General features: G+C 45.6%; 2 protein-coding genes across 3 annotated transcripts in view; one reads left to right on the top strand and one right to left on the bottom strand.

Moving 5' to 3' along the window:
- LOC309706018 (uncharacterized protein) overlaps positions 1-19611 on the top strand; it is a 57087-nt gene that overhangs the window by 29201 nt on the left and 8275 nt on the right. The window contains exons 1-3 of one of the 2 annotated variants that reach the window (XM_082532195.1): positions 17923-18176; positions 18410-18703; positions 19144-19437. In XM_082532195.1, the coding sequence (XP_082388321.1) occupies positions 17930-18176; positions 18410-18703; positions 19144-19437 (835 nt within the window). In that variant the 5' untranslated portion in view covers positions 17923-17929. Of the gene's footprint in view, positions 1-17922; positions 18177-18409; positions 18704-19143; positions 19438-19611 lie in introns of those variants that run through there. The other variant, XM_082532194.1, reaches the window with a different exon arrangement.
- On the bottom strand, positions 9284-12987 carry LOC309707369 (histone H1-like; the record flags this gene model as incomplete). Its single annotated transcript, XM_082534681.1, has 3 exons — positions 11581-12987; positions 10201-10255; positions 9284-9309 (listed from the first exon to the last, which is right to left on the bottom strand). The coding sequence occupies exons 1-3, from the start codon at positions 11959-11961 to the stop codon at positions 9284-9286; spliced, it is 462 nt and encodes a 153-aa protein (XP_082390807.1). The 5' UTR covers positions 11962-12987.

Genomic DNA, 19611 nt, shown 5'->3' with positions numbered 1-19611 from the left:
GGACAGAATTGATCAAGGTATTCTTCATCTACAGTAACCTAACCTCCATTACTGTACAATGTAAATGACTGTCACTCTTGTCCTATCATATCGTAAAAGAAAATCAATATTAATAAAGCTTTTTCACTTGTGAATTAGTTTTTAGTTAAATGCAGAAATTACTACTACAACTACTACTAATAATAATAATAACAACTGAGTTTTAAAAACTTTCTGTGGCGTGGGTGTGGTCCTTGGCCAGCTGCAGAGGAGGGGTGACGCAGTGAGCTCCCGGGGCGGCGCAGGGGCGGGGTGAACAGGTGTGCTGGGATCTGACAGTGATTGTGTCTCTTTATATGTTGGCAGTGACAGACGGAGACGGAGGTGACAGCAGAGAAAGAGAGCGCGGGAGTATATGTGTCCACGTACAACCCCGAGTTTAATAAAAAGTTCTGCATTGTCAAAGTCGCTCCGGCTGGTATTTCTTGGGTCCACCGTTACACTGGTGCCGAAACCCAGTCGTGATGTCCGGTCCCCTGCCGGCTCCCCCTGCTCCCCCGGCGGCGCCGCCGCCCGCCCCGCCGCCCGCCCAGCCGCTGCAGATCTTGGGCCAGATGATGGTGGACATGGCGGCGATGGCGGCTCGTCAGGCGGCCACGCAGGACCAACAGTTGGCGTTGCTTCGCCTGCAATCGGAGCAGCAGACCGCGGCTCTGGGGCAGCTGCTGGGGAATGCGGCCGCGCCGGCTCCCGCCCCTCCGCTGTCGGTGACGTTGCACCGGATGCGGGATGGGGAGGACCCGCTGGTTTTCATCGAGGCTTTCCAGGCCACGGCGGTGGCCTGTCGTTGGCCGGAGGAGGAGTGGGCCGCCCGGCTGCTGCCGCTTCTGTCGGGTGAGGCCCAGACGGCGGCGCTGAGCCTGCCCCCCGGCTCGCGGGGGGTGTTCGAGGACGTGTGCCGGGCGGTGCTGGATCGTTTGGGGCTCTCCCCAGAGGATTACCGCCGTCAGTTCCGGGCCGGCAGGATGTCGGGGGGGGAGCGGCCGTTTGCCTGGGCTCGGCAGCTGGAGGATGCGGCAGCAAGGTGGCTGCGACCGGGCCCCTCGGCTGGGGAGACGCGGATGCTGAACATGGTCGTCCTCGAGCAGTTCGTGGGAGGCCTGCCCGAGGCGACGGCTCGTTGGGTTCGCTGCCACCGCCCGGCGGATTTGACGGCGGCGGTGACGCTGGCAGAGGACCATCTGGCGGCCGACCCGGTACCGGGCCGTGAGGAGCCGCGGCGGGGCGCCCGTGTTCCGCCGCCCAGGCCACCGGCGGCGGCGTCGCAGAGGAGAGGCGGCGGCCCTGCGGGAACGGAGCAGGCAGCAGGGTGGAGCCCCAGGAACCCGTTCCGGCCGCTGCTTCCCGCCGGAACCCCGGCGGCCGCCGAGGTTGCCCCGGAGCCACGGGGAGCCGCACAGACGCCGGGGCCGGACTGTTGGAAGTGTGGGCGGCCGGGGCACCTGCGCCGAGACTGTCCGCTCATGGAGGTGGGGCAGGTGTTCCGCGTTGCCGGCGCTCCAGCGCCCGCCCCCGGTCCAGGAGTGACGTACCGCGTGCCGGTAAGGTGTCAAGGGGGTATTCGCCATGCTTTGGTGGACACGGGCTGCACGCAGACTCTGGTCCACCAAAGTTTGGTTCGCCCCGGGGCATTGTTGGAGGCTGACTGGGTGGAGGTTAAATGTGTGCACGGGGATATTCACAAGTACCCAGTAGTGTCACTGTTGCTGAAATTCAGGGGCAAAACGCATAGAGTGAAGGCGGCGGTTAGCCCGCGCCTGTCGCATCCCCTTATTTTGGGTACGAATTGGCTGGGGTTCCACAGCTTACTGGGGCAGTACGCGGGGATGCGATCGCGGTCTGTAAATTCGTGTGACGTTTGCGCGGCGCTCGGCGGTGACGCGGGGTCGACCGACGCTGACTCTGGGGGGGAGGAGGAGGCGGGGACTTCCACGGAAGCCCCGCCGCCTCCCGTTGTGTACCCCACGGAAGATTTTCCACTAGAGCAGTCTCGGGACGACACCCTACGCTCAGCCTATGACCAAGTGATGGATATTGATGGTCGCTCGGTGCGCCCCGACGCTGCGCGAACGTACCCTCATTTCCAATTGCGGAACGATCGGCTTTATAGAGTGAGCCGTGACACTCACACTAATGAAATCCGCACACAGTTATTGGTGCCGCAAAGCCGCCGGGAAATGATTTTCCAGGTGGCTCATTCGAACCCCATGGCAGGGCACTTGGGTGGCGAGAAAACTCTGGAGCGCATAATGGCCCGATTCTATTGGCCGGGCATTTGGGCCGACGTGCGCCGCTGGTGTGCGTCGTGCCCCGAATGCCAGCTGGTTAACCAGCCGGCCGTGCCAAAGGCGCCGTTGCGCCCATTACCGCTGATGGAGATCCCGTTTGAGCGTATTGGCATGGATCTCATCGGGCCATTGCACCGGAGTGCACGCGGCTATCGCTTTGTGCTGGTCCTGGTGGACTACGCAACGCGGTACCCGGAAGCAGTGCCGCTACGCACCATTTCAGCGAAGAGCGTGGCGCAGGCACTGTTTCAGGTCATCTCCCGAGTCGGTATTCCGAAAGAAATACTGACTGACCAGGGCACGTCGTTCATGTCGCGCACATTGCGGGAACTGTACGAATTACTGGGTATTAAATCTATTCGGACCAGCGTCTACCACCCTCAGACTGATGGGTTGGTGGAGAGGCTGAATAAGACTTTAAAATCCATGATTCGTAAGTTCATTCGCGAGGATGAACGCAATTGGGATCGCTGGTTAGACCCTCTGTTGTTTGCAGTGCGGGAGGTGCCCCAGGCCTCCACGGGATTTTCTCCCTTCGAGCTGTTATACGGCAGGAAGCCGCGGGGGGTGCTCGACCTGATTAAGGAAAACTGGGAGGAAGGTCCGAGCCCTGCGAAAAGTGAAATTCAGTACGTGCTGGACCTGCGAGCAAAGCTGCACACACTGGGGAGGCTCTCACGGGAGAATTTGCTCCAGGCCCAGCAGCGGCAGCGACGCCTGTACGACAGAGGGGCTAGACTCAGGCCATTTTCACCGGGAGATAAGGTGCTTGTGTTACTTCCTTCTTCCAGCTCTAAATTGCTCGCCAAGTGGCAAGGACCCTTCGTGGTCACACAGCGAGTGGGGGACGTTGATTATGAAGTGGTACGGTCGGACAGGGGCGGGGCCACGCAGATTTACCACCTCAACCTCCTCAAAGCCTGGAGGGAGGCGGAGACCGCTTCTCTAGTGAGCTTGGTAAGAGGGAGAGATGAGTTGGGGCCGGAGGCGCCAAAGTCTAGCATCCCCGCCTCCCTCCATTGCAGTGACCATCTCACACAGGCCCAGAGGGCGGATGTTGCTGCATTGCAACAGCGCTTTGCCGACGTGTTCTCCCCCTTGCCCGGCCGTACTTCTCTCATAGAGCACCATTTTGAGACGCGGCCTGGCGTGACGGTGCGTTCACGGCCCTACAGGCTGCCGGAACATAGAAGGCAAATTGTTTTCCGGGAATTGAAGGAAATGCTGAGGCTGGGAGTAATAGAAGAATCACACAGTGCTTGGTGTAGCCCCATCGTCCTTGTAGTAAAGAAGGATGGGTCTATACGGTTCTGTGTCGATTATCGCAGAGTGAATGAGGTGTCACGTTTTGATGCTTATCCCATGCCCCGGGTCGACGAGCTCCTGGACCGGTTGGGCACCGCTCGCTTTTTTACGACTCTGGATTTAACCAAGGGCTACTGGCAGATTCCCTTGTCTCCAGAGTCCCGGGAAAAGACGGCCTTCTCCACTCCGTATGGGTTGTACCAATTCGTGACGCTTCCGTTCGGCTTGTTCGGCGCCCCTGCCACTTTTCAGCGCCTCATGGACCGGGTGCTGCGGCCCCACGCTGCCTATGCTGCCGCCTACCTAGACGACGTCATCATTTACAGTGACACGTGGGCGGGGCATGTGCGGTGTGTGGCCGCGGTGCTGGAGTCCCTGAGGCAGGCGGGGCTCACGGCCAACCCGAAGAAGTGTGCGGTTGGACGGAGGGAGGTACAGTATTTGGGGTACCACTTGGGGAGCGGGCAGGTGCGACCTCAAGTGGAGAAGACGGCGGCGATTGCATCCTGCCCGCGTCCCAAGACGAAAAAAGAGGTGAGACGGTTTCTGGGGCTGGCCGGCTATTACCGGCGGTTCGTCCCAGGGTTCGCGGACCTGACCAGCCCCCTGACTGATCTCACCCGCAAGGGTGCCACAGATCTGGTCCAGTGGACGGAGCGGTGCCAGGCGGCGTTTGTGCAGGTGAAACGGGCTCTCTGTGGAGAGCCGCTGCTGTTCACACCTAACTTCTCCCTCCCTTTTTGTCTGCAGACTGACGCCTCGAGCAGAGGGCTGGGGGCCGTTTTGTCCCAGCAGGTGGGGGGAGTTGACCGGCCGGTCGCTTACATCAGCCGGAAGCTCACGGACCGCGAGTCACGGTACAGCACCGTGGAGAAGGAGTGCCTGGCAATCCGGTGGGCGGTCGACTCCCTTCGCTACTACCTCCTGGGCCGCCCGTTCACCCTCTGCTCGGACCACGCCCCGCTGCAGTGGCTCCACCGCATGAAGGATGCCAACGCCCGGATCACTCGGTGGTATCTGGCCATGCAGCCCTTTAAGTTCAAGGTGATCCATAGGCCGGGCGCGCAGATGGTCGTGGCCGATTTCCTCTCTCGCTCGCGGGGGGGGGGGGAGTAGGTTCGGCCGGATGGGCCCCGGCCTCAGTCGGGCGGTGGGGATGTGTGGCGTGGGTGTGGTCCTTGGCCAGCTGCAGAGGAGGGGTGACGCAGTGAGCTCCCGGGGCGGCGCAGGGGCGGGGTGAACAGGTGTGCTGGGATCTGACAGTGATTGTGTCTCTTTATATGTTGGCAGTGACAGACGGAGACGGAGGTGACAGCAGAGAAAGAGAGCGCGGGAGTATATGGGTCCACGTACAACCCCGAGTTTAATAAAAAGTTCTGCATTGTCAAAGTCGCTCCGGCTGGTATTTCTTGGGTCCACCGTTACACTTTCATTACAAGTAAAATGTTTTCTACAGGAAGATGTAGTTTATTGTTTTGACAGGTTTGGTTAACTTTTTGCTGTCATCTGTGTGATTCTGAGAAGTCAATAATATAACTCTATTGATTTGTCTTAGATATTGATCACAAAATACCCACAGATTTATTCTGATAAGCATCACAGAGATGAGCTGCCCTTTGGGCCTTCTCCTGAAGTTACCTGCGTGGGTGTGTCCTACCATCCCTCCTACCTTAGGTGCCACCGTTTTCTTTTGTACAGCTGACTCCCATCAGTAATTAAAGGTATTAAAGGCCAGAGAAAGGTGAGCTCTAGGGCCAGAAAAAGCAGATGGAATGGCTAAGGAAGTTATTAAAAGAGTAGATGCAGAGGTACAGATACCATTATCTAAATCGGAAGGAAAGTGTATAGTTTGGAGTGAAAGTAAGAAGTTATGGAAAATGGTGTGGGATAATGAAACTAGAGGGAGACAATTGTATAGGGTACAAAATACAGTAGAAGTAAAACAAATAGAGGACTGAATAGGAGGGAGGAGATTGTTATGTGTAGAATAAGAACAGGGCATTGTTACCTGAATGGCACTCTTTCTAGGATGGGGAAACATTTAAAGGGGCTGTGTAATTGGTGTGGTGTTATGGAAACAATTGAGCTTGTATTTATTAACTGCAGGAGGTATGGTAACTATAGGAGAATGATGAGGGTAGAAACTGGAATGAGGGGGGACTCAGGTTTGAAAAGGTGGTTGAATGGCTAGGATGTCATGAAAGGAAAGAAGTGGTTCTTTGGTTTCTGAGAAGTATGGGATTATTTAAGAGGATTTAAAGAGCTAGATGCAGTCTAAGTAACACAAGAGGGTGGCAGTAATGCAACTCCTATGGAAGTGCAAGCTGCCGTTAAAATGGAAGATGAAGAAGAAGAAGAAGAAGAGCAGCTCTAGGGCTCTGTTGATTCGCAGCCAGTGAGCTGTGTGTTCTGCTCCTACTCGTGGAGAAGAGTGTGTTTGGCAACTAATCCTCTTTACTTACTTTTCATTTTACTGACCAACGCTTGAGTTTTGTTTTGTTTCTTTAAATGGTGATAACAGCTTGTCTGTCTCTTTTAGTTGAGTTATTAATAGAAACTTTAATAAAACTCTTTAATTGAACCCCTTTTGCCTCCCTGTCTCCTTTTTCTGACCTGGACACTTTTTGTTACTTTCCCTAATCGCCTGGACCCTTTTAGGGGAACGTGACAAAGATTAACAATGACTAACACTGAGCAGTGCTGATTTTCTAACACTGGAAAATAACTAAACATGCTAGTAACTTTACAGTGTTAGAGAATCAACACTGCTAATGTTAGCCATTGTTAATCTTTAACACTGACTAGGTTACTGTTAGAAATATAACACTGTCAAAAATGTTCATTTAACACTCAGAGTGTTAAATTAACATTTTAGCAGGTCTTTAGAGACAATTAGTTCAAAATTACTTTTGATTTTGTCTGGAAACACATGAGAGAGAGACAGCTCATTTATAATACATAATTTAGCTTCCACCAACATATTTCTGAGGAAAAGACTGTTGCTCGCCTATTGAATAAATTCCTTCCTGTTAAGATCACTGTTAGGTTTGTAGCTTGAACCCATCCGCTGGAACGTTGAAGACAATATAATTACACTGCTAAGCAAGACACAAGTAGGCAAACTTCTTCATGGTACTCGTGCACGGGAGAGAACCGGACAACCGCTTGACTCCAGTTGGTCTCGTCCGTTCTCCCATACACTGTCCTTTTATTGAGGTTACATGAATATGCATAGGTTCATTAACATACGACGTCTACATACAAACAAAGAGTACCTTGCCTGTGTGTGTGTGTGTGTGTGTGTGTGTGTGTGTGTGTGTGTGTGTGTGTGTGTGTGGGGACTGCTGATCAAAGGGTCAAACATTCTTGGTCAGGAAGAGGGTAGCCTCCCCCTCACCCTAGATGGTTCATCCTAGATAACACGGTGAGGAAGTCCTGCAGTTCATCTAAACAAAGAGCACTTAGACTAGAACAGACGCAACTATGTTAATCCTACCATAAAATAATAAGACACGGTATGACCTCTCATGCTCCCAAAGTGCTGTCTAATACACACAAAGTTTGCAGACTATCAAGGATCAAAACCTCTACCAATCTACAACTAATTACAAAACTCTAAGCATATATAAGTAAATATTTCTAAGCATAAATGACAATCAACAATACAAATCTAACATTTCCCCCCTTTTTGACCTTTATGCCTGAAAAGTTCCCAGGTATGAATACGTCATGTCTGACAGTTTCAATGCAAACCTTTTTATACTCAGCATCTGTCAAATCACCCTAAATTACTGAAAGGTACACAGTTTAATAAATGTATTAGCAGTTACCCCATTCATTGAGCTCATCTCATGGCAAACTGCATCTTACGAGCAACCAAAGAAATTGTTAATTTAATAGTGAAACTAAAAAAGTAACATTTTGAAAAACATCTCAACTTGGTGGTGCTTCCTCCGGGTGTGCACATCACATGTCTTTCTGCAGAGTGGTTTAAGCTCTGCAGGGCGTCATGAATGTCTCTTCCAGTTGTTTCCATCACTGTCCATAGGACCAGAGTCCAAATGTATGTAGAATAGACATTCAAACATACTAGTTGGTTTTGTGGTTCGTCAACATGGGTCTCAGCTATTTCCAAGCTGCAGACCTCTCAGCACTCTAGTTTTATGGCCTCTTACCAGCCCCCATCACCTGACTTCAGACCTTCGTCTTGTGAGGGGGATATTTATGACTCCTTAATTGTCCACGCTCTGCAGAAAAAGCTCTCTGTGGAAAGGGTGCTGGGTTCCGTCATCTTACTGCTGTTATGATCCCAGCAGCCTTCAGAGTGTCATCGTATGCACAGTATAGTGGCACAGCATTAGGTGATGTTCATAGGAAACTGCTGTCATCACCACCATAGCTTCTGGTTCCTGTGCTTTCACAGAATCATGATGTCATCCTCGAACTCCTTCTGCGCTGTCGATGGAGCTTGGCACGCTCCCCTCATCCCACGAGTTTTCATGTTCCAACGCTGCTGAAGGTTTAAGGCAGAGCACGTCGTACACCTTAGTCGTCTTCCTCAGCGTCAATATTGAATCTTTCATTTTATTTAAAATCTTGCTGTGGGAAGTCTCCTCTTGATTTCCTGGAAGCTTAGTAGCACAGCTCTCTGTGTGATGTTTGCTGTGCTGAAGATGATCTCTGATCCTCCTGAAGCCTCTCTCCCATCTTGTGGACGATCCTCTCCTCTATTTTGCAGGCAGTTTCATGGTCCTTGCTGTGGCTCCAAGGTCTGATTTCATGATGGGCCCCAATCAGCTTGATCTTTGACCTCAACCACTGCCTGGTCCTGTCAGCTATGCGCTTCTCACTGGGCCTCTGAAGATTTCTCAGGAGATTACTGCTGCACCTGTATTTCCTTGCTAGGAAGACAAACTATTTGGAGAGTATGTCAACAATCATCAAACCACATTCTTTAGTTCAGTGAACTTCACTTATAGGCCATCAAAGCCTCATCTGAACATGGGTGCACCACTTGCATAGGTTTAATATTTGTAAATAAAACGGCTAATCACACAAATCACTGCAACAATAATAAAAAACATTGTTTAATGTTAATCCTTGGACCCCTCCTCTTGACGCATGGACACACCCATGCGTCAACTCACCAAACCTGGATTCCAGTCTTAAAGAAAAAGATTAGCTAGATCATATCCCAGGCAACATCAGGGCATCTCCTCCCCTGGAGCAGCACCACCCTGGACCTATAATCCTGCAATGAAAATGTTAGTGTGCTTTGCATATTAAGTTTGCTTAACACCTGGCTCTCCCAGGAGCCTGCATACACACCATCATGGCCTGGAAAACAAAATCTGGAAGTAAAATCAAACTCCATACCTGCAAACAATTGTATCACAAGGACAAGAAGCATTCAACATCAGCAAGACAAGTGTCATGTGCAGGTTTTCTCAAATCAGTAAACTACAATTATTTTCATAAGTCGCCTCAGACATGGATCATCCCATGTACTCAGGCAACATTAATGTAATCGGTGACTGCTCTTAAGCAAAGTCACTCCACTTATATATTACTATGGGCTCAAAAGTGGCCAGCTAATGAGCCCATATCAAACTATCCCAGAAACACTGTATCTCTTATTTGTTCTTCTCATGTCACTTGTCCGCTTCTGCCGAATCCTCTACACGCAGTCATAGAAAAACAAACATTAGCAATACACATTGACTGTGGTCAGACGGAGGTCAGACACAGGTCAACAGATTCCAGAGGTGCCATAAAAACACCATAAAGTCAACCCTAGCTGTGGAAAGAAGTAACACCAGTTCTCAACACAGGAAATTTCACACAGGTTATTCACATTATCAAAGTAACCTTCACATTTTCCCATCAACACAATGCAACAGCATCACCACTCATAACCTGTAAACACAGTTTTCCTCACACATAAACCCAGAAATCCTGTAGTAGGAAAAAACATCAACCAGTTGTCCTGGTATAAATCGCATCATCAATTCACATGAAGAACTGGCATGCTGTAAGAAAAGAAAATGCAAATATTAGCGCTTGCGCAGGCGTATTGCATACTTTGTCACCATTACCTCCGTAAGCAACACAAGGTAGTGAATAACACACACATAGTAAATTCACAGACACAGAAAATGGCATTTAAAATGTTAAATCATCACGCAACTTCGAGTGTTGCTGTCATCTTTCTGCTTCTGTAAAGGGAAGCACACACAGACTCATCTGCACCCCTGCCAGGCGGGGGTCAACTTCACACAGTCGTGTTACATCAGTAAAGTCTTGTCAGCTTTTGTCAGCTTTTACCAGTCAGTCAGTTTGTTTTCCTTTCACTCACTCATTCATGCATTCATTCTTTCTTTCTTTGCTGATAGTGGAACCTATCGTCGCATTTAGTTTCCACTCTCAGCAAAATGACGTCATTTCAAAAAGAAAAAGAAGTTTAGATAGGATTACATCGCTAAATCCTTTTTAGGACAGGGACTCTCATTTAATATTGTCCCAATAAGTAGCTTTCTCCTGAGCCCATTTCAACGTGGAGAAAACTCACTTGTAACAGCTTTCTCGACAGGTCGTATAGCACTTGTAATTCCCGACGTGCAGATCTGCTTAAAGAAAAGAAATAGACAAACAAAATCAGTGCCTGTTCAAAAAATAAAAATGAAAAATAACAGAGATTATCAAACAAAACTTTCAGTGCACTGTGAAAGTATCAAAATAAAAAGGCCTTGTTAAGTCATGACACAAACTCCTCATCAACTTCACAACAGGAGAAGAATCATCAGCTAGATTCACTCCAAACCAACCATCAGCTGCACAACACACAACATAACCCTAATGTCATATTAGCTATGAGTTTAATCACCCGGTCTGTGCTCTTCACTCATTTAAGCCACAGATCTATTTTATTCAATTTTTCCTTTTTCCCTTCATCATAAAACATGTGACATGCTGTCATGCACTTCACAAAACAGTCTGTTCTGACGTATTCAGAGTTGTGTATCTAAATACAGGATTCACTCGCACATCAAAGCAGGAAACTCAGTGTTTTAGAGTCTCTACTCAACACACAACAAACTCCAACACATCTCATTCACTCGTGCTAGAATTCAGTCACCTTTCATTAATCTAAAACCGATCAACTAATTTGCATATCAGCTATTAACCCACTAAGTTGACAGGACGACAGAAAAGCATGTTCAAAATAGTATCACAAAAGACAATTTCCCTCATACAGTAAATTACTTATGCTGCCTCAATCAAGCAGGAAGCTTCTCCCAATTTACCATTTTAACACTAAATTTATTGTCTGATCACTGATTTATCAAACCAGGATTTTTTTTTTTTTTCCCACAAAAGTTAAATTGTTGTCCTGCAACTTGTAGAGTCAATTTTTTTCTTTAGGATAAATTCAGCATTTGATAACAAGTGTCTGCTAAATTGACACTATTTTAACACTGATGAAAGATAACAAGCTAATTTTCATTGCATGGGTTTGTGTTATTAGGCAGGTCTAATGCATGTCTGTGGAGCTGCATCTCCAGCAGAGCATGTTCTTAAAGCTGCCTTTCCTACACACTTCTCTACTATTGTTTAATCATTTCTTAACTAATGTGCTATGAGTCTTCATGAGTCATTTTGTGTTTGGAATTGTTAGTAGGGTTAATGCATGTTCTGCTTGTGTGTGTGTGATTTTGTATATGTTTCTATTTTCGCAATGTTTCAGACTCCGTCTCAATTTTCCAACTTAAGCAGTCAGTTTTCTTTTCCCCAGGTTTGCTAACCCAAATTTTGATTTCCCACATTAAATAATTCCTATGTGTTCTCACCTAGTCTTCTCACTCTGTTGTCCTCTCCCACTTCAACAGTTCAACAGCCGGCAGTTCTCCTTCAGCTTTGTCCTGTGTAGTAGCTGAAGTGCTGCTGCTGCCTTCTTGGGCGACTTCTTAGCAGCTGCTGCTGGTTTCTTGGCTTTGGCCGCGGCGGGCTTCTTGGCTTTGCTCTCAGTAGCCTTGTTCATCTTGAAGGATCCGGAGGTCCTGGTGCCCTTGGTCTGCACCAGAGTGCCCTTCGCCACCAGGCTCTTGATGGCGGTCTTGACACGGGCCTTGTTCTTGTCCACATCGTAGCCTCCGGCAGCCAGAGCCTTCTTGAGAGCGGCCACGGCTTTCACAATCAGCTCGCCCACGCTGAGGCCGACCTTCTTGGGCTTGGAAGTCATCGTCTTCTTCTTCTTGGCCTGAACCTCGGCGCAGGGCGTGTTTATGATGGAGCCTTTCCCACCACAGCGCTGGCACGTTGAACGCATCATGAAGGGTCCATTTCTTTCATGTCGCTAGCCGCATGTGGCTTGCCCGAGTCACTCAGTCCTTTTTGAGCATTTCAACATGCTGCCGCCGCAGACCCTGGCCTCAGATCCAGCAAGTTTAGCGCGCTGATCTCCAAAAAAGTCCCGAAGGCCAGAAAGACATCAAATAAGTGTCTCGTGCTGAGAACTCAAACAAAAACTCCTCTTCACGCTGCCATCTTGCTCGCCCCTCCGTGAAATTCAACCAATCAGACAGGAAGATGGGTTTGCTTTCTTCTTCTGCTGCTGTTTATCCACATTGCTGCTGCTTTGCTGGGACTTTTTGTGCTCAGGACTTGCTGCTGTCTCTTTATCATGGAGCTGCATTCCTTATCTTCAGGGAGGAGTGAGCTCGCTTGTGAGGTTGAGAAACACATGGCACTGTAAATAAGTCAGCCAGAAACTTGGCCTGCATGTTTCCAATGATGTTAAACTATAACTTTCTTCCGACCGCTGCATGTGGAAAATTGATTCAGGTCTGCTTTTCACCTGAAAGTGACAAACTAAGACATTTCATTATTATCATCACTGCTTAATCAACACACATCTCTCTCTGTGTGTGTTTTTGTGAACAGTCTTTTCTTAAAAGCAGAAAATGAAATTGTAGTTGTTTTTGGCTGATCAACACAAAACCTTTTTCCTATGATTTTTCTTTTTCACTCTTTTTTTTTTCGTTACAATAGCTGGTGACCTGCAGAATCACCGCTCTCACTCACAATCAAAGGCAATTACTTTTACACAGCGCACAAAAACACTGTGATGTCAGACACATTCACACTCACTTTTTCATCTGCATAAATAAACCATATGGCTGGAGATATGTGCCATGGTGATCCATAAGCATGATCACCAGTTTATTTAATTATTTTTAATCCAACAAAACAAATAAACAAAAACATGATGCTGATGCTACACACACACACACGAGTCAAGGTGCAGAAAAACTGCTCATGGAAACGCTGCACACTCTCTGTTTCCCTCTCTTTGAGTAGTTCTCAGACAGCTCTTGATCTGATAATGTGCAGCTTGCTCATCAGCTCAAAAAACAAAAACAAAACTGCAACGCGACATCACACAGTAGTTGCATGCTCTGCCCACAGTGGCAAAGTCTTACACTTACATATTCAACACAGCTTCTCCATCATGTATTTTTAGATGTTTCATACAGGGTTGAGCATATTAGTTGTTTTCACAGATGTGCTCTATATCTCAACAATGGCTCATAACAAGACGACAGTCTTTCACACAGGTCAAGTGCCTCTATGCACTTCATGAGTTTAAATATTTACCTATATCACTTCTCCTCACATGTCATTGTACTGAATTTAAGCAACCACAAGTTTAATGTAGGTTACTTTTAACAACTATCCACCTCAATTAAATCTATGGTCTGGCACACAGGCTGCTGTCGATCAGGGCAAGCTAAAGAATAAACATTGTGTCAGCAAGGGGTGGGGGGAAAGCCATTCACCAGAGCATATCTTAAGTGCTGCTGATGTGGGCTGGCCTTCTCCACAGCTCTCCAAGGCTGGTGTGTTTTCTGAAAACTTCTAACATTTTAATCTCTTCCATTTATAAGCCTGCGATTAACCGCACGGCTCAGGTCCGCGTGAAACCCGCGTGACCGCGCTCGCGTGAACCCGCGCAGCTGTGGAGCCGTCGCTCTCTCTCTTTTTTACATAAATACTTTGTGCTGCCAGGAGCAAAGTCCAGCACAAACGTCTGTCTCCCTCCGACTCACTCTTGGTTGCTTAGAAACCCATGATAACAACAACAGTCGGTGTCACAGACCACATGTTCTGCTCCGCACACACAACAACAACAACAACGACGACGACAATGACAACAACACAAAATAGGCCTACTCCGGACTCACACCGGACCGCTCGGGACCCTGACCCAGTTGTGGGACGCTCACCCACTCGCGCGACAAAACCCAATGAAGGGACGCTCGGGACACACACCCAGGGCGATTTCAAAACCGGACACTCACCGGACGCTTGGGACCCTTGGGCGATTTAACCAAAACTTCTTTTTCGGGACACTAACCCAGTTATCGCTCCACAAAGCAGCGAACTTCTCAACGCCTCACAAAATGGCGGAGACTGCACAACGACACGGTTATAGAGTCGGCCTCTTTAAACTTACTTGGCGTTGCTTAGCGTGTAATATCAGCCTGAATCCCGCCGATCGCCATTCATCGAGGAGAAAGACAGACAGCGAATCCACAGGAACTTCCTGGCTGACGTCAGTCTTTCAGCGTGCCTCCCCCCCCTCGGTGAATGCGATCCCAGGGAGCCGGCATCGAAGGACCAATTAATGTTAGGTTTGTAGCTTGAACCCATCCGCTGGAACGTTGAAGACAATATAATTACACTGCTAAGCAAGACACAAGTAGGCAAACTTCTTCATGGTACTCGTGCACGGGAGAGAACCGGACAACCGCTTGACTCCAGTTGGTCTCGTCCGTTCTCCCATACACTGTCCTTTTATTGAGGTTACATGAATATGCATAGGTTCATTAACATACGACGTCTACATACAAACAAAGAGTACCTTGCCTGTGTGTGTGTGTGTGTGTGTGTGTGTGTGTGTGTGTGTGTGTGTGTGTGTGTGTGTGTGTGTGTGTGTGTGGGGACTGCTGATCAAAGGGTCAAACATTCTTGGTCAGGAAGAGGGTAGCCTCCCCCTCACCCTAGATGGTTCATCCTAGATAACACGGTGAGGAAGTCCTGCAGTTCATCTAAACAAAGAGCACTTAGACTAGAACAGACGCAACTACGTTAATCCTACCATAAAATAATAAGACACGGTATGACCTCTCATGCTCCCAAAGTGCTGTCTAATACACACAAAGTTTGCAGACTATCAAGGATCAAAACCTCTACCAATCTACAACTAATTACAAAACTCTAAGCATATATAAGTAAATATTTCTAAGCATAAATGACAATCAACAATACAAATCTAACAATCACCTCTGTGCTTGTGTCCAGATTTCCATTTAACTTAACAATATCATCATTATATGGGTTGAGGGTTTCAAAAAGTGTGCTACAGCAGGTCTATTTGTGTCTCTCTGAGTTTTGATTACAAAAAAGTATCCAGCATTTAGAAAACAGACAAAGAAAAAAAAAATTAGTGTGCATTGTTGTTTATCTTTTGTCTTTTTCCTGTTTTACTTGGAAGGTTAGTTTTCTCATACTCCTTGCTTTCATTTGACTTCCAGCTTTTGTCTGTAATTAGCTTCTCTGCTCTCATTAGTTTCACTTTAGTTTGCTTTTACCCGTGTTCACTCGCCTATTTGTGTATATGGTCTTGTCTTGTCCTCTACAAAAGCCTTGCTTCACCCACAGCCTGTGCTAGCTACCTTTAAAACAAACTTTCTTCTGATTGGCTGAACATCACAATGAGGAGATTTGAACAGCAGTTAGGTGGAGATACGTCTGTCCTCGAAGTCAAACCTCTTTACTTTATATGGTCTCATTTTAGACAAGTTATTTATAATTCTGTTTGTCCATTTATTGTCATGTATTGAGGTTGTTGCTATGCCTTAGAAGAAAAAATATGGCATAGGCATTCATGGTTTATAGTAATGAGACCTCTGCTGTATAGTTTATATGAACTCTAGCTGTAGCTATACTGTATGCTAAAATGCATTTTTACTTGAAAGGAAGTTTTATGATGGCTGGTGAACAAACACAAAAACTATACTGATAATCAGGTGGAAATGGTATCCCCATCTGTGTCTAAAGATTTCTATAACCATTTTTACCAACATCTCAAAATTTCATTAATAATCCATTTACTAAAAAGCAAATTACTTTTGTTTTGACATACATGATAAAGCATGTATTCACTAATCTTTCTGCCATGGTAGAAATAAACATGTATAAGAAACACAAAAGTGATCAACAGACACTTTAACTGTTATGTGCCTACAAAAAGGTTTACTAAATATATTCTAGTTATATGTGTGAGGGTTTAAAAAGTGTATATTTGCAGGTTCTCAGTATGTGACGTGTGTCTTACTGTGGCCAGTTAGTGTGACACTGTGAAAACTGTGGTTTTCCTGAAAACAAGTTCTAAAATTAACATTTAATGCACATGAGAGTCAGAGCAGTCAGACTGTTGTAGTCTGTTCTGCACGTTCACATTGTTCTTTTAATCATGGCTGATCTACTGCTGCTAGTCGTTCTCATGTGTAAGTTAAACTTCTTATGATTCATTGTTCATGTCACCTATTACTAAATATAGTCTCACCTATTATTACTGTTAGGTGTTAGCATGTTTACCTCTAACACAAGTTTACATTTTGAATCTTTTTATTGTTGATTTTATTTTGTATTTTCTTCTTTCCTTCTTCAGATTCCTTTCATGAAATTAAAGCACAAGGTCAGTCGTAGTTTCATGTGTTTATCACTGTATGGGTTTATTAATTTTACTGTTTTGTCTCTAGAGTTTCTCTACAGTAACTCAGCTTTGTTCATCATGAATACTTTTTGTGCATATATAAAATATTCAACATAACATCTGTGTAAATGTAATTTCAGCCATTCTTCCACCTATACTGAGCGTGAGTCCACCTGCGATCACAGAGACGGACTCAGTCACACTGAGCTGTCAGACTCCATCATCTGTTTCTGTGTCTCAGTGTGATTTCTACACTGCAAGCCAAAAACTGTCCAAAGGTTCCTCCTGTGTGCAGACACTGACAGCGACTGAGCTACTAAAGATCGCACATAAGAGTTTACCTGCTGAGCTTGAAGTGAGATGTTCTTACACTGTACAAATTGATACTTTTAAACTGCCATCTCCTGACAGCGAGCCATCCACCATCACCATAAACAGTGAGTGACAAAAGTACATGAACAGTTTATAATATGTTTCAATTGTAATTATGGGGTTGATTAGTTATTATCTGAGTACTTGCAATAATTATTCATCTAAATGTAATTATTATAAATCTACAATATAAATAATATAATATAGATGCGAATGTGCTTAATTAATCTAACATGTACCTGAATTTTTCAGATCTCCGTCCACCTAAACTGACAGTAAACCCACAGAAGATCACAGAGACAGACTCAGTCACAGTGAACTGTCAGACTCCATCATCTGTTTCTGTGTCTCGGTGTTATTTCATCATTGCAGGGAATGAAATTGCCAGAACAGCTCCTTGTCTGCAGACTCTGACAGGGTCTGAATTTCTGTCATGGACACGTCAGAGTTCACCTGTAACAGTTGAAATGACCTGTTATTACAGTTATATATATAAATCTCCAGTGAGTAACATGTCACCAATCACAATACAAAGTGAGTAAATGCTACTGCAACGAACGCAGTAATATGAGGTTTAAATGTGCATCAGATTAAAACTTTCAGAGTAGTTTTTTTAATTTTATTTTCAAATAAATGTAATGTTTTCTCTTTTAACTCAACAAATTTTTAAATTTTTAGCTCCTCGACCTGAACTGACAGTGAACCCAAAGAATATCACAGAAACAGACTCAGTCACAGTGAAATGTCAGACTCCATCATCTGTTTCTGTGACTCAGTGTTTTTTGTACTTTATGAGAGGAAGAAAATCTACATCCATCTCCTGTCAGCAGACACTGACAGCAACTGAGCTCCTCTCTATGACACAGCAGAGTTCACCTGCTGAGGTGGATGTGACATGTTTTTACAGCTCAGAGCATAAAGGAGGACAATACCAGTCTCCTCACAGTAACAGATATTCCACCAGCATACAAAGTAAGTGATCACACTGTGAGTTAAGAGGAAAATTTTCATGTGCATCAGAAAAAAACCTCTCACAACAGTTTCTATTATTAGATTTTATTTTAAATAAAATAAAAATTTGCTTATTTAACTCTACAAATGTTTACATTTTTTAGATCCTCGGCCTGAACTGACAGTGAATCCACAGATGATCACAGACACAGACTCAGTCACAGTGAACTGTCAGACTCCATCATCTGTTCCTGTGTCTCAGTGTTATTTCATCATTTCAGGACATAAACCTGATAAAGCAGCTCCTTGTCTGCAGACTCTGACAGGGTCTGAATTTCTGTCATGGACACGTCAAAGTTCACCTCTTACAGCTGAAGTGACCTGTTATTACTTTTATATACAGAAATCTCCAGAGAGCAACATGTCACCCATCAACATACAGAGTGAGTAAATTCTGCTGAAGTGCACTAATGTGAGGATGTTTGTCTACAGTATCAGTACAAAAAACAAAGCTGCTCTCAACTTAAGGGTTGGGGGAAGAAATTGTGTGAAATGTGTATTAAACTTGATCATTTTAAAAAGTAAAACTCTCAGATTAGTTTCTATTAATATATTTTATTTTTAGGTAAATGAAACATTTGCTTATTTAATTAAAAAAAATCTTTACATTTTATAGCTCCTCGGCCTGAACTGACAGTGAATCCAATGATGATCACAGAAACAGACTCAGTCACAGTGAACTGTCAGACTCCATCATCTGTTTCTGTGACTCAGTGTTTTTTGCACTTTATGAAAGGAAGAAAATCTACGTCCATCTCCTGTCAGCAGACACTGACAGGAACTGAGCTGCTCTCTATGGCACAGCAGAGATTACCTGTTGAGGTCAAAGTGACATGTTTTTACACATTAGAACATAAAGGAGGACCACATAAGTCTCTGCATAGTAACACGTCCTCCATCAGCATACAAAGTAAGTGATCATAACATGCTGCTCTAAAGTATACCTCTGTACAGTATGTGCATAAAGTTTTAGCTTTTATAAACCAAAGAATGAAACTAAAAACTGATTTTTATAAAGTTTTATTTACATGTAACTGATGTTACATTCTTAAATAAACTGCAATTTGTTTGAATTTAAGTGTCAATTTAAAACAAAATTTCCACTGAGTAACATGTCAGAAATTACAGCTGTTATACAAAGTGAGTAAATACTAATGCAGTTAACTAATATGAGGATGTTTGGCAACGGTATTAGTAAAAAAATAACAACTTCTCTCAACTTGTCGGTTGTTTTGTGTGAGGAAAATGTAAATGTGCATAACATACATAAGCAATTTCTCTTATTAGGTTTTATTTTCAAATAAACGAAACATTTCTTTAATTAACTTGAGAAATCTTTACATTTTTTAGCTCCTCGACCTGAACTGACAAGGAATCTAATGATGATCACAGAAACAGACTCAGTCACAGTGAAATGTCAGACTCCATCATCTGTTTCTGTGACTCAGTGTTTTTTGTACTTTATGAGAAGAAGAAAATCTACGTCCATCTCCTGTCTGCAGACACTTACAGCAACTGAGCTCCTCTCTATGGCAGAGCAGAGTTCACCTGCTGAGGTGGAAGTGACATGTTTTTACATGTCACAGCATAAAGGAGGACAATACCAGTCTCCTCACAGCAACATATCCTTCATTAACATACAAAGTAAGTGATCACAATGCGCTGCTCAACCTGGATTTAAATAAACTGAGTGTTTCAGCTGATCTGAGGCTTTCTGGGAGTTTGTTCCAGATATAAGGAGCATAAAAGCTGAATGCAGCTTCTCCGTGTCTGGTTCTGACTCTGGGAACTGATAAAAGACCGGATCCAGATGACCTG

The sequence above is a fragment of the Aulonocara stuartgranti genome (assembly GCF_965226115.1).
Source record: "Aulonocara stuartgranti genome assembly, chromosome: 5".
NCBI lineage: Eukaryota > Metazoa > Chordata > Actinopteri > Cichliformes > Cichlidae > Aulonocara > Aulonocara stuartgranti.
Note: the sequence above shows the minus strand (reverse complement) of the source record. Positions and strands in the feature narration are given on the sequence as shown.